We start from the raw sequence: 25,522 nt of genomic DNA, 5'->3' as shown, positions 1-25,522 counted from the left end.
TACTATAATAGAACAGTAAAGGCTCAAAAATTGGAGGCCTACGTACTTCTAAAAGCTATAATACAAAGTGGGACTAAAAAGAGGAGGCTGAGTTAAGTTTGCACAGAAACGGTCAAATCTGCAACAACCCTTTCCCCAGCCACCACAGCAAGGTGATGATTTCTTTATCACCATAGCAGCAGGAAGGTTTACTCTCTGGAGATGGTGAACTAGAGTTTCTGGCCTCCAGAAACCCCAGGCATGGCTGAAAAGAGGGTAAAGATTTAGTTAAAGTGTTACACTCAACAGTGATAGCTCTAGCCCTCTGCTCCTAATTGGCTTCTGAAACACAGACGCCCACACTTACACCCCTGAAAGATTCCTTTGCAGGAAACTAAGAGGCCTGTACCAAAGGACTCACAGACTGTGACAACTAAGGCAGGTTCCCCAACAAAACAACAGGGCTCCTCCTCATCCTCTGCTTCTAGATCCACCAAGCAGTAACTTTTGCTCACGCACACAAAGCTTCCCTTCACTTTCTCAGTTCCTCCCTTGTAAATACAACTGACACACTGACACTCAAGGATCACCAGGAAGTGAGCAAAGCCTCTGACCACACGGGGTCAAAGCAATGCTTAAAAAAGAGAGAATGCAACTCCCAATACCATAATTACTACTGTCAGAGAGGTAAGAGAAGATACAGTACCTCTGAAACAAAACTAGAATGTTGTAAGAAAGAAACATTCAGAGCAGGAAAAGGTGCTTATATAATTTATAGCCAAGTGAAAAACATGATAGCAGGAACAAAAAGTTCAATAGATGGGTAAAAGCTAAAGTTGAGGAAATCTTCCAGAAAATAAAAAGCTGGAAAATAAAAGGTAAGACATGAAAACTGGGAGATTAAACAAGGAGGTACGACATCAACAGAATTTCTTCAAAGAGAGAACAGATAATACAGAGGGAAGGAAATTAGGAAAGAAATAAAACAAGAAATTTTCTGGAACTGAAAGATAAGTTTCTAGACCAAGGAGTCCACAGAATACCCAAACCACAGCAAGGCACCTCACTGTGAAATTGAGAACACCCAAAATAAGATGAGATCATAAAGTTTCCAGAAAAAAAACCAGTAACATACAAAAGAATCAGGAATAAGAATAGCATCTGATTTTTCAAGAGCAATAATAAAAACTGGAGCAATGCCTTCAAAAACCTGGAAAACGATTACCAACTTAGATTTCATTTCCAACCAAACTTCCAATTAAGTATGAAGGTAGAAGATCTCAGCAATTTTGCCCCCATCCATTCTCAGGAATCTCCTGGTAGATTTACTCACAAAAATTAAGGAGTACATCACAGAAGAGTAAGGCATGAGAACTAGAAAATGAGGGGATCCAATCCCCTAAATAGAAAAAAGGATTTCTTAGGATGTTAACTGTAAGCAGGCATACAGAACAGTCTAGAGAGGAGAGAGAATGGGGATTCCAGGAGGGGACTTATCAAGAAAAAAATGGAGCTGAAAGATAAACAGAAGTTTTTACTTTATTGAGAGGTTTACAGTTGTTATTTAAAAGTCTGGGGTTGAATCGATAAGTTAATCAATTAGAAAATTAAATAATCACATCAACAACTTAGAGGAAAATAGTTGTACAAAAAGATCACTAACCAGTTTTGTAATCAGTGGTAAGTAACATTTATTCAGTCACAATGTTAATGCTGAATGTGGATTTAATAAAAATTTGACAGGCCAATTTGGGAACGTGGTGAAGAGGAATAAATGTGAGTATTTTATGTATACGTAAAAGAGGGGAGTGGATGAACAAGAGTTTAATCTTTAATTTCCACAATAAGAAGTCAACAGATAGGAGGAAAATTCAATATAGTAGTTATAACATATATTTGGAAATAGAAGGTAAATAAAATAAGGAACTTGAAGGTTTGAAAGTATATGCCCCTGGAAAACAGGAATCAAGCCAGGGAAGGGAAAGGCAGAGAACTATTGCTTCCCTCTGTACATCTAGACATAAAATTCTTTGACTTTTAAAACCACATATACGTTGGGGCGCCTGGGTGGCTCAGTCGTTAAGCGTCTGCCTTCGGCTCAGGGTGTGATCCCAGTGTTCTGGGATCGAGCCCCACATCAGGCTCCTCCACTGGGAGCCTGCTTCTTCCTCTCCCACTGACCCTGCCTGTGTTCCCTCTCTTGCTGGCTGTCATTCTCTGTCAAATAAATAAATAAAATCTTTTAAAAAAATAAATAAATAAAAAATAAAACCACATATACGTTGATCCATGAAAAGCCATAAGCACAAACTGCACTCAAAAAAGAGAAAGGCAGAAAAACCTCATTTGGCACCATTAGAGGCAGCTATTAAACCAATTCTTTAATTTGAAAAATGGTAATTGAAAGAAGTAAGCATTTACCCTGCCCTCTTAAAGAAACTGTAATTCAGAGTAACCACATGTCAGTTATTGAGGAAAGACTCAACTCTACAGGAATGTTAGCTAGTAACCATGGATATAATGACAGGTTTTAAAAAATACTTCACAATCTTAATGAAATTACTGACTCAGACAAGGACTATAAATAGTTGCTAAAACCATTATGTGAAAGTGTGACAGAGAACTAGACATTCACAGAACTTAAATAACCCCATAGTGATTACTTTCCAGTCACAAAGAGTAAAACAACTGTTATAAATAGAAGAATCAAGCTGTCATCACTCTACACCAGAGAGCTATCTTAGTGTCAGTAATGGTCCAGTAGTGGGTCAATCAGATTTTATACATTTTCCAATATGACACATTAAGTACACAATACAACATCACCTATGGAACGCTTAAGCCAAACCTGATTCCATTAGATATAACTTCCAGGTTATAGGAGATATATGGTATAATGCAAGAAACCAAATGGCACCTCAGAGTAATGAGATAAATCCAGAAGGCGGGCCATCTTGGAAAACATCTTGGCCTACCTAGTTCACTCAACAAGTCAGTGTCTTAAAAAGGGAACTGAGTTGGATGAAAAAAATTTTTTAAAGGTACAACAATTAGATGTAATGTGTGACCCTGGATTGGATATTGGTTTGGACAAACTAGCTGCAGAGGGCATTTCAGGGTCAACTGGAAATTTAAACTATGGTTTGGTATTAGATGAAGTAATTTCTGAAGCCAAATGTGGAATTCATTTGCTGAAGAAAGCAGACAGCAGAACAGTATGTGTACAATTATCTTATTGTAGATAAGGACTATATACATATAATTATTTTATGCTGGTAACAAAATATTTTAAGAATGTATGCATATACCTACAGAAAGATCGAGAAGAATACGTACTATAGTACTAGTACTGGTGATCTTTCTGTGGTGGAAATGTTAAGTTTTCATTTATTTTGTAGCTTCTGTGCATATAATTTCTACAATTTACATTTATTGTTTCTGCAAGTAGAAAACAATTATTCAAAAGAAATGATATATATAAAAAAATAAAGCAAGCAAGCAAACATGTATTTGGGCAGTCCGCAGAATTGATCCTGAAGATCTCTGAGGACAGACTACAGAAACAGAAAAGAATTGTTAAGTGTTCAGGATACTCTAGTTTTGGGAATCCCTGCTTTCCTTTAATAATTGTTAACCAAAACTCAGAACGCTGGAGACTAGATTTAGGCTAAGTACTGCTGCATTGCCTCCCATTCTTCATTTGTTCTTTCTAGGGCCAGATTTCTTCTAACCTAAAGCCCAAATCCTGAATCATTATGAACAGTTAAACACAGTCCTGAGAGTACTTTTAATTCCTGTAAAACAAATACAAATTTACTAAGTTTGAGCTCACTCCAGCTGTTAACTCTGTCCAGCGTGTCTTTTATCCCTGACCACATCCTCTGCTGAAGCATCTGCTGCAATGAGAACCCGAATATATCTGAGCCTTAAAGATCAGTTAGGACTTTTCAACTTCACTTACTTCTCTCTAAATCCCAACATCCATAGTAAGAAACACAAAAGCTGTCTTAATACTTATAGCAAAGAGTCCTATTCATTAAGAGAACAGAGCAATCAAAAAATGTAGTGTAAGTACTTCCACCTTAACAAACCTCCGTATTTAAGTACCAAGTGATGGAACATTTAAGGAGCAAAAACTATACAGTGATCCTGATGGGAGAAGAAAGTATTTTTCTCATTTTGCACATGGAAATACTTAAGCTACTTAAGTATCTAATACTTAAGTACTTAATTACATGTATTCTTGCCCAGAAACAAGTAGGCGAATTACCAGATGCTATTTTGACTCTAAAGCTGAACATCATTTATCAATCTCTCTCTTATCACACATTCTTTACTAAAACAACATCCCCACACAGATTTACATTCATAAAATTCCTAAATTCAAAGACTGTATATAAGACTGAGATACACACACACATTTTTTTTTAATTTGGATATAATAGGCCAAATCTGCCCATTCCATTTTTAGGAAGCTCTATTTCTTAGAAAATTTTCTCTAAATGAACTGAAATGGAAGTTTTATGTATCTTTCCACCAAGGACTCTAGGAACACAGTAAGATTCTCTCTCATTCTCTTCAGTATGAACCTTTTTCAAGTGTTTGAGGAAAACGATGTTTCCCTCAAATCTTCTCTATGCCAACCCTAGCCCTTTAAACTATACCTTCAAATGATATGGTTTCCAGTGTATACCATGCTAATCATTTTCTTTTAGGTATACCCCAGTTTATCATCACTCTTAAAAAGTAGTAATAAAAATAAGATGAATACTGACTGTATATTACAGGTCCTACCAAAATAGAATAAAGGACAGCCATTCTTGACTTTAATGCTGTGTTTCTTCCCCCCCCACCCCCACCAGCTTTATTGAGGCATAATCAACACGTAACACTGTATAAGTTTAAAGTGTCTAACATGATGATTTGATGTGTATACACTGAGAAATAATCACCACAATACGGTTAGTTAACACATTTACCACTTCAAATAACAACCTTTTTCTTTTAATGAGAACATTTAAGATCTACTTTCTTAGCAACTCTCAAGTATATAACACAGTACTGTTAATTATAATCACCATGTTGTACATTACATCCTCAGAACTTAATCATGTTATAGCTGGAAATGTTTTTCCTTTGACCAACACCTCATTTCCCTTACTCTCTGGCAACCATCGTTCTCCTGTCTCTATAACTTCAGCTTTTTTTTAGGTTCCACGTATAAGTGAGGTCATGTAATATTTGTCTGTCGTATTTCACTTAGCATACATAATACCATCAAGTACTATGCATGTTATCACAAATGGGAGGATTTTCTTCTCTCTTAAGGCTGAATAATATCCCATTGTGTGTATGTGTATATATATCTATGTATAGATAGATTAGATAGATAAACGGATAAAGAAAGTGTGGTGTATGATCCTTTTAATGTGTTGTTGAATCTGGTTTGCTAGTATTTTGTTGAAAATTTTTGCATCTATGTTCATCAGGGATATAGGACTGTAGTTTTCTTGCAGTGTCTTTACCTGGCTTTGGTATTAGGGTGATGTTAGTCTTGTAAAATGAGTTTAGAAGTGTTCTTTCCTCTTTAATTCTTGGGAAAAATTTGAGGGAAATTGTTTTCTTTTTAAATGTATGATAGAATTCAGCAGTGAAGCCCTCAAGTCCTAGGCCTGTCTTTGTTGGGAGGTTTTTGATTACTGATTCAATCTCCTTACTCCTTTTGATCTGCTTAGATTTTCTGTTTCTTCACGATATGTAGTCTTGGCAGGCTGTATGTTTCTAGGAATTTATCCGTTTCTTCTAGGTTATCCAACATGTTGGCATATAATTGTTCATAGCAGTCGCCCATGATCTTTTGTATTTCTGTGGTGTCAGCTGTAATAATACTGCCTCATTCATTTATAATTTTGACTGTTTTTTCTTGGTTAGTCTAGCTAAAGGTCTGTCAATTTTATCTTTTTAAAAATCAATTCTTTTTTCATTGATTTTTTTCCAAATTCTTTTTAGTCTCTATTTTTTTAAATTTCTGCTCTACACTTTATTATTTCCTCCCCTCTGCTAATTCTGGGCTTAGATTATTCTTTATTTTCTAATTCCTTGAGGTTTGAAGTTAGGATGTTTATTTGAGACCCTTCTTTTCTCTCTTCGAACTATTTTTGTGCATCCCATAAATTTTGGTATATTGTATTTTCATTTCTTTTGAGATACTTTGATTTCCCTTTTGATTTCTTCTTGACCCACTGATTATTCAGAAATGTATTGTAATTTCCACGTACTTGTGAATTTTTTAATTTTCCTATTACTGATTTCTAGTTTCACACCATTGTGAAATCAGAAAAGATACCTGATATGATTTCAATCTTCTTAAATTTGATTTGTGGCCCAATATATGATCTATCCCGGAGGATGTTCTGTGTGCACTTGAGAAAAATGTGTATTTGGTGCTGTTGGATGGAATGTTCTGTAAACGTCTATTAGGTCCATTTGGTCTATAGTATAATTCAGGCCCTCTGTTTACTCATAAATTTTGTCCGGATGATCTATCCAGTGTTGAAAGTGGTATTCTGTGCTTCCCAACTATTACTGTATTGCTGTCTGTTTCTCCATTTAGGCCAATCAATATTTGCCTTAAATATTTAGGTGCTTCAACACTGGGTACATACATATTTACGACTGTTACATCACTGATGAACTGACCCCTTTACCACCATATAGTGACCCTCTCTATCTCTTGTGACCAATTTTGACTGACAGTATATTTTATCTGGCCTAAGTATAGTCACTCCTGCTCTCTTTTGGTTTCCATTTACACAGATTATCTTTTACCATCCCTTCACTTTCAGCCTGTGTGTGTCATTAACGCTAAAGTCAATCTCTTGTAGACACTATACTGTTGGATCTGTTTTTTTATCCAACAACCACTTTATGTCTTTTGATCGGAGAAATTAGTCCTTTTATACTTAAAGTAATTATTGCTAGGTACGGAATTACTACGGCCCTTTTGTTAATTGCTTCCTGGTTTTTTTTTAAGTTCCTTGGTTCCTCTCTTGCTGTCTTCCTTTGTGATTTATTTTTCTTACTGGTATGCTTTAATTCCTTTATGTTTTATATATCTATTATAGGTTTTTCTTTGTGGATACCATGAATCTTACAGAAAACATCTTATAGACATAATAGTCTATTTTAAGCTGATAACAAATTACCCTCCTCTATGATGCTATATTTCTAGTGATATAATCTAAAAATGTCAGTGTTTTCAGTAGAAATGAGATATTAACACCACTGAGTCTAGTTAATTAAAATCCCAGAGAATTTCTAGTCATTCATCAGCTACTTAAAGAATGCCTCCACTATTCTTGTTACAGGGCCCATGGAGACCAATAAGACATACAGCCTCTGTCCTCACGGAGGCCAAAGTTTAATGGGAACATTGTCATCAGGTCAACAATTTATGAAATTACAATTGTGATAAGAGCCCCAAAGAGAAGTACTACAGGCTGGGAATATGTATCATGAGGAGACTGGCCAATTCTGAGGTGAATGGAACAAATCATGATAAAAATTTTCAGTTTAGAGAAAGGATAGTTGTTTCACGAGGCTTATTAGTGCAAGAAAACTATACAGCCAAGAAAACGCTACCAAATATTTAACTGGCTACAATGACTGTCATTTTCAAATTCAAGAACATGACAAAGGAATTTACTAAGAGTAAAGTCTCAGTGTCCTGCTTCTAACGATGTGGGGTTTTCAAAATCTGTGTTTATGAAGTTTAAACAACAACAAAACAGCTACATCTACTTTTCTCACTAAATGTAAAATATGCTTCTTCAAATATCAAAAATAAACGTTTCCTAAACAATAATACACCTAAGAAATCTCACTCACCCTTAAGTTTCTGGAGGTCCTCCTTCAAATCAGGTCCTGCGAGCATGAAGATACTCTCTGACACAGGGTTCTTATCTGTGAGATTTTCATTGCTGGTATTCACAATGGCTGTACAGTTCAGTAATGCCACATCTCCTTTCCTAAGGAAATGATAAACAAATAAAGAACAAGTGTGGGGAAGAGGAGGGAGGTAAGAAAGCTAACAGCTAATTCTTTCAAAACATTCTATCCTCACTCCCCTCACAACATTGGTTTTGGTAGCTCATAAGCTTAAGCGATAGTAGAAAAGTAGTTCTGGACTCACGGAGGCTAATCTGGCATCTTAGATCTTCAATGCAAATACTACAACCCTGAAACCCACAGAACCCTCATGTTACTCCTTTGCTGCTTCTGTATCTCTTTCACTGTAATAGAATGCTTATACAGCTGAAGTGGTTGGTTTCAAGAGTATACAACAGCAGCGTTACTTATGATAGCCAAAAGTAGAAACAACCCAAATGTCTATCAACTGATGAACTGATAAACTGATGAATGTGATCGGTACAATAGAATATTATTTGGCCATGGAAAGGAATGAAATACTGATCCATACTCCAACATGGATGAACCTTCAAAATGTTATACTAAGTCAAAATTGATTCCATTTACATGAAACGTCCAGAAGATACAAATCTATACACAAAGAAAGTAGATTAGTGGTTGGCTGCATCTGAGAGATGGGGGAAATGGGGAATGACTGCTAATGGGTACAGGACTTTGGGGTGATGAAATGTTTTAAAATTGACTGTGGTGATAGTTATACAACTTTGTGAATACACAAAAAAACCACGGACTTACCCAATTTAAACTGCTGAACTGTATGATATACGAATTATATCTCAATAAAGCTTTTTTTTTAAAAGGTATTATTACTAACAGATGCAACAACATAGATGAACTTCCAAATAATTATGCTGAATGAAAGAGGCCAGAATAAAAAAAGAGTACATGATTCCATTTATATAAAACTCTGGAAAATGCAAACTAATCTACAGTGACAGAAAGATCAACGGTTGCTCAGGGATGTGGAATTGGGAAGGGGCAGGAGGCAGAATGGATTACAAAGGAACACAAAGAAATACTTTTGGAGGTGATAAATATATTAACTATCTTGATTGTGGTGATCAAAGTGAGAGAGCAGCTTCATGGATACATACATGTCAAAATTCACCAAACTGTACACTTTAAAAATGTACAGTTTATTATATGTCAATTATACCTCAATAAAACTCTAAGTATAAGCAAAACAATATTTCAACAATGCTAGGGCTTACAAAAAAGAGTTTAGAAGAAATTATGAGAGTATTATTGTACCATGATAAGATTTAATCAAAGAATTACCAAAGAACCACTTTCCCGTTGATATCCTTATTGTAAAGAAAAGGTGATCTAATAGTGTCTTCCTGAAACGTTTCAGGTGCAGTATCAGAAGTATTTAATTCATCTTCCCATGAGTCGCCCCAGCTTGGTAGTGTATCCACATCCACAAACTGGGAAGGTGCACCCAAGGGATCCATGGAATGGGAACTTCAGCTTGTCTTTCCCCAAATTCCTCAGCAATTCAATATTCACTGCAGACTTTAGCTTAAAAGAAAAGAAAGAACTGTTTTAATAGAGAAGTACAGATACTACTTTACTTCTATTAGATCAAAAAACAAATCTCTACTGTGAAATGCTCTAATAGGACATTGTGTGATTAGTTGCTTAAAATACTCCATAAAAACCAATATACAACAAAGAATTGCTATGGTTTCTCTAAAACAGGAAGAAAGGGGGATTATTTCAGCACAAATTCTTTTCAAAGAATCACAGCCATTAAAATAATCACATGGCGCACCAGTTCTACTTTCCAGAAACACAGGACAATTCATTCAACATTCACTGAATGTCTGCTATTGGGGGAGGGGAGCTTGCTAGGTGCTGCAACAGATAAAAAGATAAATAATCTGGACAATTTAAAGAGCTCAGTCATATGAAGTAAAGAGTTCAGTCAAATGATAATATGGAGATAAGATCTTACTCAATTATCACTGAGAAGCTGGGAGGTTCCTGCAATCAAGTAGTAAGAGATAATAGAAGTTTAACTTAGTAGGAGAAGCTGAAGGAGAAGAAGGCATGGATTTGAGAGGCAACAAAGGAAGAATTAACCGGACTGGACAATTATAAGATATGGTATGAGACACTGATAGAGTAGGATGTTGGCTGTACGGAAATACACAAACTGGAAGGGGAGGATGTTGGAAGACACACAGTATCAAGTATTACAAAGAGAAGTAAGGATATTAATTTTGCCAAGAAGTCAGACAGCTGTTTCAATAAAATGTAGATTAATTCATTCACAAATCTTTGTAAGCATCTAGTACGTGTCAGGTACTGCTCTAGGCACTGGGGATACACTGGTGCATAACACAGCAAGTCCATGCACTTACTGAGCTTCTGCTTCCTGGAGAGTAGATGATAAACAATAACCAAACAAGCAAGCAGGTATCCAATGGAATGACTGGAAGCAATAAGTATTATGAGAAAAAAGGTGGTACCTGAGGAGAGAGCTAAATAAAGTGAGAGATCAGGCCATGTGAAGCCCTGCAGAGTGTTTCAGGCAGAGGAAATAGTAAGAGAAAAGGCCCAAAGGGCAGGCAGGAACTTGGTGTATTCTGGGAAGGGCGAGGAAACTGATCTGGTTAGAACTGAGTAAGCTAGGTAATGAGTGGTAGGTGATGAGGTTGATGGGAGAGGGAAAGGCTGGATGATGCAGTGTGTAAGCCATGATAAGAAGGTTTGGTCTTATTGTAAATACGGGGGGAAGCTGTTAGAGGATCTTGATAGAGGGAATGATTTAATGTAAGTAACACTTGGTCAGATTACTCTAGCTACAGTGAAATCCAGTGGGGGTGAGAGTACAACCAGAGACCAGTAAAAAATGGCTGCAGTGATTTAGATGAGCTGGTGACGAAGGTGATGAGAAATGACTGAATTTGGAAAGTATTTTGAAGGTACAGTGAACAAGACTTGCTAAATGAATATGAAGAGTGAGGGAAAAGAACAGAATCAAAGGTAACTCCTAGATTTCTTAACTGAGTAGATGTTAATTCTATTTATAGGGAAGGGGAAGGCTGGAGTAAGTTGTATGGCAGAGTGACAAGCAAGGTCATTCTTCCTCACGTGTTTTTGCACGTGTGAAGTTTGAGATGCCCCTCATTCAGTCACGTATTGATGTCAGACATGCAATTAGCTATGTGAGGCTAGAGCTCAGAGGAGAGGTTGGGCTAGAGACATAAATATGGAAGACTCAGCCTGTGGATGGTATTTAAGGCTAAGGGAACTGGACATGATTAACAAGACACACAATGCAAATGGAGAAAAGAGATTGGTGGACTGAGTCCCTAAGGCAAAATTTACAGGCTGGACAGAGGATGAGTCAAAAAAATGAGATAAAGAAGATTGGTAAGACAGGAAGGAACACCAGGAAAGTATGGCAGCGTAAAAGCAAAGGGAAGAAAGTATTTTGAGGAGTGCCTGAGAAGGATCAGTTAGGGTAAATGCTACTGAAATGCTGAGTAACAGGACTAAGGATTAATTAGTGGGTTTGGTAAGGTAGAGGTCACTGGTAACACTGAGCAGACACATGATCACGGAGTGAAAACTGCCATGTGAACTTCTTGTTAGAAAAGTTTTTCTGTGTGCTCCTGATGTTTGTTGTTAGAGGCAAGGAGAACAAACATGCCTTTCTACATCTAATTTCTTGGTGTTTCTTGCTAAGAAATGTGAGATACCAAGTGGAATGAACCATGGATCAGGCACAATATGTTAATTCCTGTACCAGCATTGTGGAATAGGAAATGCCATCATTTATTTAACAATTTCTGAAAGGCCTTAGAAATTACACCATGATAAAACTGTATAAAAGGATTATTCTTATTTGATACAAAATACTCCTTTGAAATTATTTTGAAATAAAGAAACTAATTTATCTAGAAGTTGATATTTAGTCCATCCAATTGGCTTTAAAACTGGAGGCAACCGTGAGATCTGTTGATCTGTTAAAAAGTATTCAAACCTGAGATAGACAAGCTGAATAGAGGACAAATAGAGACTACATTCATTTTCCATGGCTGAACTGCCTGAAACTCAATGGAATGATACTTTGCAGAAATTCATACTTTAAAAAATTATTCACAGATTTTTGAGGACAATGACTCATGCTAAAATTTCTTTTTTTTTTTTTTTTTTAAGATTTTATTTATTTGAGAGAGAGAGCATGAAAAAGAGAGCACAAGCAGTGGGGAGCGGGAGAGGGAGAAACAGACTCCTGCTAAGCAGAAAGCCCGGTGTGGGACTCGATCCCAGGATCCTGGGATCATGACCTGGGCCAAAGGCTGACACTTAAGTAATTGAGACACCGAGGCGCCCCATGCTAAAACTTCTTAACTATAATATAAGAAATTCCATTAAACATTAAACTTAGTTTTCATTTTGCAAACTCGAGTGCTAACTTTCAGGACAAAATTACTTCCTTAAAATAACTTTTCTTTCTACGTAAAACTCACTTATAGAGCGCTTAAGAAAAAAAAAAAGTTAAGAAAGGAAAAACTCCCAAATTTTAATGGAGTTCCTATCTTTTTCTAGGATAGGTGAAATCATAATGTATGTACAATTTTGAATCTGGCTTCTTCAGTATTTTGAGATGAATATTTCCACATGCAATTATACTGTGAGAGAGAGGTAGGGTGGTGCAATGTGAGAGCTTGGGTTCTGTTATCAGCAGGCCTGAGTTTAGGTCTAGGACCTAACAGCTATGTTACTCTTGACTATAAGCCAGGGTTTCCTTATTTCAAAAAAAAGGGTAATACACTCTTAGGGTTATTGTGAGGATTAAATGATATAATCTGGGGGCGCCTGGGTAGCGCAGTCGTTAAACGTCTGCCTTCGGCTCAGGGCGTGATCCCGGTGTTATGGGATCGAGCGCCACATCAGGCTCCTCCGCTGGAAGCCTGCTTCTTCCTCTCCCACTCCCCCTGCTTGTGTTCCCTCTCTTGCTGTTGTTTCTCTGTCAAATAAATAAATAAAATCTTTAAAAAAAATAAAATAAAAAAAAATAAATGATGTAATCTGGCACAAAGCAAGGCACAATAAAAGTTGTTACGACTTTCTGAGAGCCAAAGTGAAAGTCACCTGCACTGCTGTTGAGATAAAGATATGTCTTCATGTGTGGCAGAGACTAAAACATTTGCTGTCAAAGACTATAATGAACACCAAAAACCAAACACAAATTGCTGAATTAAGATACACTTATCTCAATGTTTGCCCTTGAAATGATTTGTTAATCCCTAACACCTAGATCAATCCAACATCTGTTTTCTCTAATTCTGCTCTTATGCTACTAGAAAAAAAAACAAAAAACCAAACAATCAGTAATTATCCTGTTTGCTGCCAAGACATATGTTTTCCAATGTCAGCTGGGCTCTCCATCAACACTATTAGGAAACTGTTTTAATAATTCTTAGGTGACTCTCTATGCTATACCACATAGCATCTGTGGTTAACATCCTCCAAGGGCGCCTGGGTGGCACAGTCGTTGAGCGTCTGCCTTCGGCTCAGGGCATGATCCCGGTTCCAGGATCGAGCCCCACATCAGGCTCCTCCGCTGGAAGCCTGCTTCTTCTTGTCCCACTCCCCTTGCTTGTCTTCTCTCTCACTGGCTGTCTGTCTCTGTCAAATAAATAAATAAAATCTTTAAAAAAAAATCCTCCAATATTTCCTTCAATGATATCTGCTTCCTGATATCTATGCCCCCGTATAGCTGCCTCCTATAATGAACAGGGCTGACCCATGTAACCAACAGGATACTGTAGAAATGACAGTATGACTTCCAAGGATGAGTCATAAAAGATATTGTGCTCTTTCTTGGAGTGCTTGCTCTGGGGAAATTAGCTTGCATGATGTGGGACACTCGAGCAGCCTGTGAAAGGCCCCATGGGAAGAAGCTGAGGGTTCCTGCCAACAACCAGCGTCAATAGCCAGGCAAGTGAAGGCATCACCTTGGATCTTCCAGCCTTAGTTGGGCTTCAAATGACTTCAGCCCAGTTGACATCCTGACTGCAACCTCATAAGAAACCCTCATGAGCCAGAACCGCACAACTAAGCTGCTACTGAATTCCTGACCCATAGAAATTGCAAGATAATAAATGCTTATTTGTTCCAGGAATTAAATTATTCAAGCATTGTTAGGTGAGGAGACACTAACGGAAGAGACAGGCACACAAATATACATAATCACAGAAATAAATACATAGTTAAAATCTATGGGAAGTGTTCTGTAAAGAAGAACAAGGTGGAAAGCTAATTTAGATTTGGAGAAGCAGAGAATGTCTCTTCCACAAACTGACAGTTGAGACGAAAAGTAGAAGAGTTTTACAGGTTAGGGCACATCTGGGAGCCACACGTTAAAGCCGGCCAAACTATCTTCATTTATGCATTTTACTCCACTTCACCAGCTCTCCTGTAAGAGAATGTCGTATCTCTCCCTTCACAATATCTGCTCTCTCCTTCCCCTTGGTCCTCCTATTCTCAAAAAAAAATTTCCTATCCCATTTCTTCTTCAGACACCAATGAAACTCCTCATTCCACCACTTAACTTTATAAGCATAATCTGTTTTGCAGCTCTATTTCCTTTTCTCCCATTTATTCAACCTATTGCAATTTTGCTTCCGTCTCTGTTAACAATGCTAAAACTGCTCTTTCAAGGTCTAACTACGACTGACCAAATGTCAATCCAGGAACTAATCAAATTTTTGTTGCATTAACTATTGATTATTCTTTCTCTGAAATTCTATTATCTTCTTTGACAGTACACTACTGGTGGTTCTCCTATATCTCTAATCATATCTTGTCCATATAATTTGTTGGACCTTCTTCCCACATCTTAAAAGTCATTGTGACCCATAAGATATTGGGTACTTAATGAGTAATAAATACAGTTCAGAGCTCTCAAAGTTTAATGGCATTATATAGAAAGTGTCATGACATTTAATAAAGGGTAAACTCTTTTTCGGCTCCATCTCTAAGGTGCAATTGATTCTTCTCACCAAAAAGAGATTTAAATCTCCCTTCTTCTCCAACACAGCAAAGCCAAGCTACGCAGGAAAATCTGATCCCTAATGCTTAAGGTATAGTGGTTCTTAACATTCTTGGGGTCACAGATCCCTTTGAGAATCACATAAGGGGTCAAGACCTTTTTACCACCCAAAACGTGAGCACATGACGAGCTCATACAAGCACAGAGTTGCAAATAAATTTGAGAAGGTTCCCAGACTCAGAATATGAATCCCAGTGATAGAAAGAACACAGAGTGCTCAGTTGAGGGAGGGGGGAAGGCTACAGTAATCTATAGTAAAGCAAGACTTTCCACTATCAGTTGATCAGTTCTGTACTTTGAGCAGGTTCATAAGCAACACTAAACCTTAGTATTAAAGGCTCCTGAGGCAAGACATCTATGTCCAGGATCAAAAAGTCTACATGAGACAAACAGAAGATTCCAGAATGGATCATATCTATTTCCTTGGCCATCCTACGTTAAGGATTACCTTCAGTATCTTCATAAATGAAGACCTAAAGACAAAGAGAACTCTCTATATATCCTTTATAATTCAAACGCATAATGAGTATAAACCATTCTCATTACCCTGCGGCTTGCCTTTTTTCTCAAATACTGTCAACGTTTAGGTTAAGTGCTCATTTTTTTAAAAAACAAATCTTGCAATCTTTTAGTTTAAGAAGTCCTCTAAACAATGCTTTATATGAGTAACTGGATTGGCTAGAGAGGTTAGATTTTTATTGTTCAAGATTAGGCAGAATCAGACAGAATACCCTGGATCATGGTCTTGGCGTAACCTGGTTTTTGTCTGGATAAAAGGAAAATGGTATCATTTAAAAGAGAAAAACAGGAACTTTAAATCTGTTTGCTTGTTCTTCAAAATGCTTACATTGATTAGAAAGGCCTGGATAAAAGTATAAAGAGATAAATTAAGGTTTACTATTCTTTATGCCTTGTATTTCAATATTTAAAACTTCAGGGCACATTAGATATTGGTGTATAATACCTCCATCCCAACACCAAATCTATTATAATATTTAAAAATCATTCTATGCAAATGGAAATAAGCTTTTTTTTAAGTTACTTAGGTGGAAAAACAAACAGAAGCAGTTAGATATGTCAACAATAAATACAGCATAACAAAAATATTTCTAAGTGGTATCAATGGCCCAGAAAAATTTAATATGGTCATTCAAAGACATCCAAAGCACACGTTCCAATGGTGAGTTTGTGTACCACCTTCACATTAAAAGAAGTTTACTACATCTTAATTAAAAGTATTACTACATTGAACAATTTGAAATTTAAATTAGAAATTAGGGTTATACTCTTTGAAAACTGTATGATTTAGGAATTTTATCAGATGCATTATCTTAGCACACAGTTGCTCTTACACCAACTCTTATTAAAATAAATTATTTTTTCCATTTGTGATTGTCCCTTCCCATAATATTTCATAACATTAAAAGGATTTTTTAAAATAAAATCATGACTCATTCAAATATGAAAATGTGTTCAAAATTTTATTTAATTCAAAAGAGAACCCGTCAGGTGACAGATAAAAGGAATCCCAAAAAGGAATCCCCAAATTGAACACATTAATAGATCAGGAATATTTAAGTGAACGTACAAGAAGGCAACTTCCACTGAATCTCTAAGAGGACAGAATCTGCATGTCTATAGACAAAAATTATTTAGTACTGACACTAGTTATCTATAGTTCACAGAGTTGTAAAATAGCTTTCTTAGAATAGCTTTCTAGATAGAATCTAGATTATGCAGTTTTCTACTGAAGAACACATTTTTCCCTGTAATAATATAATGCACATCTCCTATGAAAGATATTAACCATACACACCCACCTAAATGCTCCCTTCCCCATGAAACTTATTGAAATGTCTGTTGCCACAATTTCCTCCCTTCTCATTCATCCAACCCACAGTAATCTTGTTTCAAAACCCCTACAACATCTATGTACAGTCTCATCATATCCATTTGCTACTACTGTAATTTTCTTGACTATGGAAGACTGGCTGCGCATATCTTAAGAACTCAAGGAACGTCTGAAAATAACCAGGTAATTTAGATAAAAGTCTAATTTCTAGGTTGGCTGCAGATATCTTGTTCAATAAGTGAAGGCAGAGGCTTATTTCTTTTGTACAGCTATACCTTAGCTTTAATTTTCCACATCATTTTTTAACATTTCTGTACAGCCCAAGAATAGAAGCGGACAGGGCTGCAAGAGGAAAAGCTAGTTTCTACCTGGTGACAGACCACCTAAACCTCAATTACCAAGCAAGGAGGAGTCAGCCCTGGTCACTTCCTCCTCAAGTGGCCAGGGAGCGGAAACACAAAGCCAGACCAATGTCACTCCAGGGACTGCGGGGATCCAGACGACTCAGCATCTTAGGCTTAGCGCCTTACCCATCCCTGACTCGAGCTGCTCTCAGTTTGCGGAATGCCGGGTCCACAGGAGCGGCAACATACATTCGACCCTGGGACTGTGACCCCCAAAGGTCCCAGACGCCCCATCTCACCTGCATTAGGGCGCGTACATCCCCAGTGAGCTACAGCACCCCTGTCCCTGGTGCCCAGGTCCGCCTACCCTCTCTCTTTTCTTCGACACGTCGTCTCCGACAGCGCCGCGGGCCAGAGAAGCCCGACTAACCTCTGGGGAAGAGGCGGCAGGCTCATTCTTCCAGAGAGCGGACAGCACTAACCCTCTCTGCCCGCACCCACGGCCCGGGCCGAGTCCGAGAGCCTTCCGCCGCGCCCCCAGCCCGCTCCACCCCGCCTTCCCTCCCCGCCCCGCTTCCAGTCCCGCTTCTCACAGCACTCCGGCGGTCCCATCCGGGCGGCAGCAGGGCGGGTTAAGCTCCTCGTAGAAAGCGTCCGAGCGGCATCCCCCGACACCCCGGGCCAGGAGCTCGGCGGTCAGGCGAGTCAAAGTCCCAGGAGGCTGGAGTGACCAGCTGCAAGAGCTTTGAGTGGCGAAACACTGACTTCCGCTACCGGGCGGTCCTCACCAACCAGAGCCCGCCTACGTCATTTCCTCCTTGAAGGCAAAAGGAATGCCGGGCGGAAGTGGGTCCCGAAGCGGACCCGGAAGGGGTAAGTCCCGTGGGCGGGTCCAGGCGGCCTGGAGCCTCGTGGAGGTGAAGGTGAGTACTGTAGGGGCTCGGCTTTCGATCGCCTTCGCTAGCGGCTCGGAGTTGCGTGGTCCTGGCTGAGGCCTCCTTGGCGCCAGCAGCAGATGAGGCGGGGGCATTTGCGGCCGGTTGCTAGGGTGGCGACTGGGAACCTACCGTCCCTTGCGGCTGCCTGCAAACGCCCGGGGCTGGTGCGTGCACCCGGTCTCCGGAGGATGCTCAGGCAGCATGATCGGTGTGCGGAGCACCCCCTCACTCTGCCTGATTGAAGACTCGGGTTAGGGACGTCTGACAGGTCTGTTACTACGCCCCGACCCTTCAGTGCATCATAGAAGCAATATGTTTTGGGGCTCCGTAGGTAGGAAGCAGGGATGGTAGTTCTCAGAGGAAGGTTAAGTCGTGACCTCTCTCCAAAAGGTGGTGAGATCCGTGCTCGTGAGACACAAAGGACTAGTGCCAAATTGTATGGAAGATAGTTTAAATATTGAGGCAATAGAAAAGTCTGCGAGAATGGTCTAGCCTCGAAAAAAGTGGGCCTCAGAGGATGACACCGATTTAATAAAATAGGTTAACATGACAGTGCACGTTATTCTAGGTGAGAGGAACAATATGAAGAAAGCAAGGTGGCAGGACAAGGGAGGAAACCAACTAAGCTGACGAGAACCCAGTGATAAAGAGCTGGAACAGAAAGTAGTGGAAAGAGAGAAAAGAATCCTACTTCAGAAAACCGATGAGTTATGTGGAAGTTTCAGACAAAAGAAAGGACAAAAGCAAAAAGAAGCAGTTTAGCTTAGTGGTTAAAAGAAGAAATTTTGGAATTTGACTGGATTGGAACCTGTCTTTAGCACTTAAAACTGGGTATATGACTTTGGGCTAGTTATTTCACATCTCTTTGCTTAATTTCCTTGTCTGTAAAATGGAGGTAAGAATAGTACCTAGTTTGTAAGGTTACTGTGAATAATTTTTTTATCCTTATATTTACAATATTCTAGATGCTTTTTTTAAAAAATTTTTGTTTTAGAGAGAGCATGAACAGGGAGAGGGGCAGAGAAAGAATTTCAAGCAGAGCCCCCCACCCCCACCCCCCATGAGCTTGAAGCCTGGGGCTCAATCTGATGACCCTGAGATCATGACCCCAATGGAAACAAAAGTCCGGGGCCCAATGGACTGAGCCACCCAGGCATCCCTGGATGCTTCTCTAAGTGCTTTGCATATATTAAGCCTTTTGATTAACTCAATTGCTGTATGTAATTTAACAACTGCGCATGTTTACTCAGGTGTATACATTTAATGTATTGCCATATAGTAAGTGCTCTTTAAGTCTTGGCTGCTATAATAATATTTTTTATTAATGAGCCAAAGTTTGCTACAAGGTTATGAGCCTGAATGGCAAGGGGGATTGTGTGTCTTAGAATAAGGAAAAAATGAGGGGTTCAGGAAGCAAGGTAGGTTCGGTTTTACCCATGTTCAGTATGATGCTGCAAGGTATTTGGATGGATATCTCATGAAAGTTTTTGGAATTTTATCATTTGTATTCGTGTATGTGGACAGGACTAGAAATAGAGATGTAGGTGTCCCTAGGCCTAGGTGTGCTATATGAAGTCTCCAAGGAAAATACTGTGGAAAGAATTGATAGATGGCCAAAGACTACCAAGAGGAGCAACTATAGTTAAGGGGCTGGAGGAATAAGGAATTGGGGAAGAATTGATCAAATGACCTAGGCTAACAGCATTATCACCATGTTAATATTCTTTCCTTGATTTTTAACTGGCTTTTGTTGGTTCTTAGGAGAGGAAAAATGAGTGATTACTAAAAGGAAATATTAAAAAGAATTGACATTGAATATTTTTCTGTTAAGGTAGGCTAAAACAGAGTGTAATCAGAAATGGACCCTGTAGAGTTAAACTAAATGTACAAAGCAACAGCAAAAATCAGCTTCCCAAAAAAGGGTGTAACTTCTGTCTAGTATTGTGTTTTTTTTAAGTTGCATGGGTGTTTGGGGCACTTTTCATTCTTCCATATCAAGACCAGACAGTCTTGACTTAGTGTCTCCTTCACTTGTTGTCTCTTTTATCTATAACCAGTATTTTCAGTGAATTTGATTTAGGGTGAAAACTAAGTCATCTTTCAAAAATAATGTGCCATGTTGCTGTATCATTTTTCTGTGCCAAGGGTAGGTAGCTGACCTGATTTGGAAATCAAAGAAGGACCTACATGTACTAGAACTGTAGTTTGCCAAGTGAGGAACCACACAAGCACAGCACCACTTGGGAACTTCTTAGAAAGAAAAATCTTGGGTCCCACCTCATACCTACTGAATCAGAGTAGGTCCTGGGGAGGTTTGGTGGACATGGTTCCCAGCAGTCTGTTTTCATAAGCCCTCAGGTGATTCAGATGCATACTAGAGTTTGAGAACCACTGTGCCAGATGTGTGCCATGAGGTTAGGGATTTTATTTTACTCATCACCCTATCTCTAGTGTCTAAAACAGCGCTTGTCTAGGTAGTAGGATTACAGTAATTGTTCATTGTAAATATTTTCCGACTCAGTCTGTCAATCTCAGTGTAAAAACTTTGATGGTGGTTGAATGAACAGAAGTGAATTGTTTAGCTGCACTAAGGTCATATGTCAGTTACTTGTGAGGTAGGCACGACAAGGTGACCAGTTTGAAACTTGAGGAATGAGGGCTTACGTGTTGAGTCAACAGCAAATACAAAATGATGATGTCCAGGTACTTATGTCAGTGCTTTATTCAGAGTAAGTAAAGTTAAGAAGTCACAAGTTACATGCTTTCACCACATGATAAATGGTGGTGTTTGCTAGCCTCTCAGAACCAAGGCACCCAATGCACTGACTTTTCTTTGTGTGTGTGCACAGCTGCCTCACTTGCGGTATCAGACGTTTGAACATGGGGCTCACGAAGCAGTACCTACGCTATGTTGCCAGTGCAGTCTTTGGCCTTATTGGCAGCCAAAAAGGTAATATTGTCTTTGTGACACTTCGTGGTGAAAAAGGACGCTATGTGGCAGTACCAGCCTGCGAACATGTTTTCATCTGGGACTTAAGAAAAGGAGAGAAGGTAAGCCAGAGATCAACTAGGTTGATGACTGATGTATAGGTATTTGAGGATAGAGAGGCAGAAGTGGGAGAGCTCTGATTTATCATGCACAGATTTTTTTTTATATATATGTGCCCCTGGAAGAGAAATCTTTCTTCTTTGAGTCCAGGTAGCCAAGTATCAGATTCTCTTGTGTTCTTCTGCACTGAATTCTGAAAACCACGACCAAATAGGAGCTTATCTCTTATGTATCCATTTGTAGTATTTACAGGTAATTATTTGTAATCACAATTCCCAACGTGTTTGGTTTTCTCTACCAATTCCTTATTTTTCAAGTTCTTCTACCTTTCCTCAAAACCAGTTATAAAACAGTAGGCATTTTGGGGCGCCTGGGTGGCACAGCGGTTAAGCGTCTGCCTTCGGCTCAGGGCGTGATCCCGGCGTTATGGGATCGAGCCCCACATCAGGCTCTTCTGCTATGAGCCTGCTTCTTCCTCTCCCACTCCCCCTGCTTGTGTTCCCTCTCTCGCTGGCTGTCTCTATCTCTGTCGAATAAATAAATAAAATCTTAAAAAAAAAAATAAAAAAAAAAAAAAACAGTAGGCATTTTAATACTCAGCTGTGTTGGCAGAACCTTTTTTTACTGATACAGAGGAGGCCCAAGTTTGTTAAACTAGGCTTTGATACTTTGTGTCACTGAGTTCCCTAAGCCTACCACTTCTACCACACCAAATACAGGCATCTTGATCTTACCAGGCCACTCTTGTGACTCCCAAGAGGTTAATACTTTGATACTTGTTGCCAGCCAGTTTCTTGGGGATAAACCATGTAGCACCCTAGTGCCATACAGATCGGTTTCTTTCAAAATGGAGCTCAGTTAAAGCAAGGAGGTATTTATAAATCTTTATGGAATGTCATTTGGATAAGGACTTAGTAATTTATTGCTTGGGAAATTTTTGTACATAAACTATGCTCATGTAGAGCTTTGGAAAAAATAATTTTACCCCTTCTTGAATGTTTCATTGCCCTCTACAAATAATAATTCCTATATGAAAGAACTTGAGATGGACTGCAGAATTTCTTTATTATTCATAAGAATGATATGGAATTATTGATGCTTTTAATTTTACTGTCCCTGATTATTCCCACACTTTTCATTTGATGACATGCTTAACTCTACCTGTACATTGTTTATGATTCTTGTGATTTCAGATCCTCATCCTTCAGGGGCTTAAGCAAGAAGTCACTTGCTTGTGTCCCTCCCCAGATGGGCTGCACTTAGCTGTTGGTTATGAGGATGGGTCTATCCGAATCTTCAGTCTCCTGAGTGGGGAAGGAAATGTGACCTTCAATGGACACAAAGCAGCCATCACTTCCCTGAAGTATGATCAGCTAGGAGGCAGGCTGGCATCTGGGTCCAAGGTGAGACCTTGAATTAGGTGCCCAGATTTTAATCTAGTAAAGGAATATAAGGCTTATGCTGAAGGAGGTTGTTCACAAAAACTATTGGGTGAAACAGTGGGTCTTCGGTGTACAAAATAGTATAAGTGGTAGAAATGGAGGGAGGAGGATGTGTATGAATTGGGAGGTTCATTTTGTTGCCTGTCACATTCTCTGCTAAAAGCCTATTAGGTATAGGAACAAGATGAGGATGCCTCTGATAACTATTAGAGAACACCATTGTAGAAGTGCTACTCAAAACAGTGCAGTAGGGGAAAAAACAGATGGGACAAGGAGAGACAAAACAGTCATTCTCTGCCATAAAAATTGGTAGCTTTCCTATGTTTCAGTCTTCAGTTAGAAAATACAATGTAAAAGATTCCATTTACAATAGTATATTAAGTGACAGAAAAATACTATGAAACTGTACAGAAGAATGTAACAGAAGACCTGAACAGAGATACAAACCATGTTCTTGAAAGGGAAGACAAAGATGCTAGTGTTTTCTAGTTAATTTATATAGTTACAGCAATGTAAATAAGTGTCTCAAAAAGGTGTTGTTGTTATTGTTGTTTTAATAACATGATCAAATTATTTAAAAGGGTATATGGAAAACAAATGAATCAAAAACATCAGAAATTTGGAAAGAGGAATAATAAAAGAGGGCTGCAGATTTTTTTTTCAGTTAGATATTTTTTATAGGAGGTCTCATGTTAAAATGCATTATGAAGTCATAATTAAAATGTGTTAAACTAATCTGCTATCAGCACAAAATAGGTAGATTATTGCAACCAAATGTGAATCCCAGACACAAATCTACTTTCCTATTTCTAATTATATTCCAGAGATGATGTTTCTGGTGTATATGAAAATGATGAATTACTTTTAAAACAGTGCTCAGACAATTGGCTAAGTATGTAGAGGGAAGTTTTAAGTTAAATCTTTATGCCATCTACCAAAATGAGTCACAGATTAAAGACTTACATATTGAAGATATTTTAAGTAAACTAGAAGTAAGTATTTATCTGATCCCAAGGTAGACAAGCATATCAGCAAAGAAAGATATTATAAAGGAAAAGAGTGATAGATTTGAATATTTAGATGTAAAATATTTGTACATTTAAAAGAAATAGGAAACTTGTTAAGAATAAGTTTCAGAAGTTCTTCTCACAAGGAGGAATTGTTTTTAGTCTTTCTTTTTGTTCTGTTTATATGAGAAGATGGATGTTAGCTAAACTTGTTGTGGCCATGATGCTGTATGTACGCCTTAGACTTACACAGCGATATATGTCAATTATTTCTCAGTGAAACTGGAAAAAAGTTAAAGGACACTGAAAAAGTGGAAGTATTTAATATTTTCAATATAAAAAGGATTAATATCCTTCATCTCTTAATAACTTACAAACAATCAAACAAAAAGTAAGACCCAAAGGAAGACGAAGGACAGGACTTAGCATTTCACGAGAGGTACGTGTGGCCAGTAATCACCACAGAGCATGGACAGAATTTCTCATTAGTATTCAGAAATGTAAATCCAGTAACTACTGAGACAACATTTGTAACTTCTGACGTCACCAGTGGTTTTTGAGAAACTAATAATATCCAGAGCTGAGGAGATGGGAAAACTGGCCTTGTCATTCATATCCCTGGTAGACCTATAGATTGGTGCAATTTAAAGAGATCACCTTGTCATGGTGAATTGCGGACCTTAAAAATACAAATACCTTTTAACCCAAGAATTTCCCTCTTTAGTATTTATTCTGATCCGAGGCATAGACAAAGATTTATGTACAAGAATGTTCACTTCCACATATTTATAATAGTAGAAAATTGGTAACTACCTAAATGGCTAAAGTAGAAAAATGTTTAAATGGATTATGGTATATCCTTAGGATTGATTACTCAGTGATCATTGAAAATGAGAATGGTCTGGAGTGACATGGAAAAACAAATATTTTAAAATAATGGGGAAAAAACAGGGGAGGTTTATAAAATGATATGCATGTCATGATCCCAGTTTTCTGAAAATAACCTGGATGTTGGATTGGAGTGGTATAAATGGTGGAATAATTGACTGCTGTTTATGCCCTCTAAACTTTTCTATATGTTTTCCAAATTTTCTACAAGAATTACCTATCACCTTTGTAATAAAAATATTACATCATATTGTTTGTTGAGCCCTGAGGTGGTAAAGAAAATACTTTTGTATTATCTGATCCCTTTAGGACACAGATACCATTGTGTGGGATGTAATCAATGAAAGCGGCCTCTACCGTCTAAAAGGGCACAAGGACGCCATCACACAAGCACTGTTTCTACGAGAAAAGAATCTGCTAGTTACTAGGTAAATAACAGTTTCATCTCCAGTTCTTTTCTATGTCAATGCATTGGAGAGGGTTTCAAAGACAGAATTTGCATCATTCTTCCCTCATTCGTCTGCACTACCCTCAGACTCCTGTGCTAGCTCCTCTGTCCTCTGCTTTCCTCTCTCCTTCCTTCTTCTCCCAGTAGTATCACAGAAGCTATCCATAGAGTTACTTCTAGCATTTTTAATTCCCTTTTCTGATTTGTCATTATTATCCTCTGGTACTAGCTTTTCCATGTTCCTTAAACTTTGACATGCCTTTTATAGAATGAGCTTTCTGCTTTCTGGGTCCCTAGAAAGTTAGGAAAGCAGAATGTGGAGTGGTGGGCACAGGTGAATACCAAATGTTTGATTTACCTGCCTTTTAAGAACAGACATACTCTCTATGTAGGCTTTCTGAACATCTATTAGGTTGAGCCGTTTGAAGTTTCCGTTTGTATAGGTCAAACGTGATAGGTCAAATATCAGCAATTTCATATGGTTCAACCTAATTATTCGTCCTAAGTAATTTCA

General features: G+C 38.3%; 2 protein-coding genes across 4 annotated transcripts in view; one reads left to right on the top strand and one right to left on the bottom strand.

Annotated features, from left to right (window-relative positions):
- The window catches only part of GDAP2 (ganglioside induced differentiation associated protein 2), a 69,771-nt gene extending 51,754 nt beyond the window's left edge, over positions 1-18,017 (bottom strand). The window contains exons 1-4 of one of the 2 annotated variants that reach the window (XM_040626855.1): positions 17,830-18,017; positions 13,429-13,614; positions 9,247-9,489; positions 7,867-8,006 (exon numbers count right to left, since the gene is read on the bottom strand). In XM_040626855.1, coding sequence (XP_040482789.1) covers positions 7,867-8,006; positions 9,247-9,422 — 316 coding nt within the window. In that variant the 5' untranslated portion in view covers positions 9,423-9,489; positions 13,429-13,614; positions 17,830-18,017. The remainder of the gene's footprint in view (positions 1-7,866; positions 8,007-9,246; positions 9,490-13,428; positions 13,615-17,829) is intronic. The other variant, XM_008710372.2, reaches the window with a different exon arrangement.
- An 82-nt stretch (positions 18,018-18,099) lies between these two features.
- The window catches only part of WDR3 (WD repeat domain 3), a 30,166-nt gene continuing 22,743 nt past the window's right edge, over positions 18,100-25,522 (top strand). The window contains exons 1-4 of one of the 2 annotated variants that reach the window (XM_040626854.1): positions 18,100-18,159; positions 21,024-21,225; positions 22,417-22,626; positions 24,870-24,988. In XM_040626854.1, coding sequence (XP_040482788.1) covers positions 21,055-21,225; positions 22,417-22,626; positions 24,870-24,988 — 500 coding nt within the window. In that variant the 5' untranslated portion in view covers positions 18,100-18,159; positions 21,024-21,054. Of the gene's footprint in view, positions 18,443-21,023; positions 21,226-22,416; positions 22,627-24,869; positions 24,989-25,522 lie in introns of both variants that reach the window. The other variant, XM_040626853.1, reaches the window with a different exon arrangement.

This window comes from Ursus maritimus, unplaced genomic scaffold (genome assembly GCF_017311325.1).
Source record: "Ursus maritimus isolate PB19 unplaced genomic scaffold, ASM1731132v1 scaffold_12, whole genome shotgun sequence".
NCBI lineage: Eukaryota > Metazoa > Chordata > Mammalia > Carnivora > Ursidae > Ursus > Ursus maritimus.
Note: the sequence above shows the minus strand (reverse complement) of the source record. Positions and strands in the feature narration are given on the sequence as shown.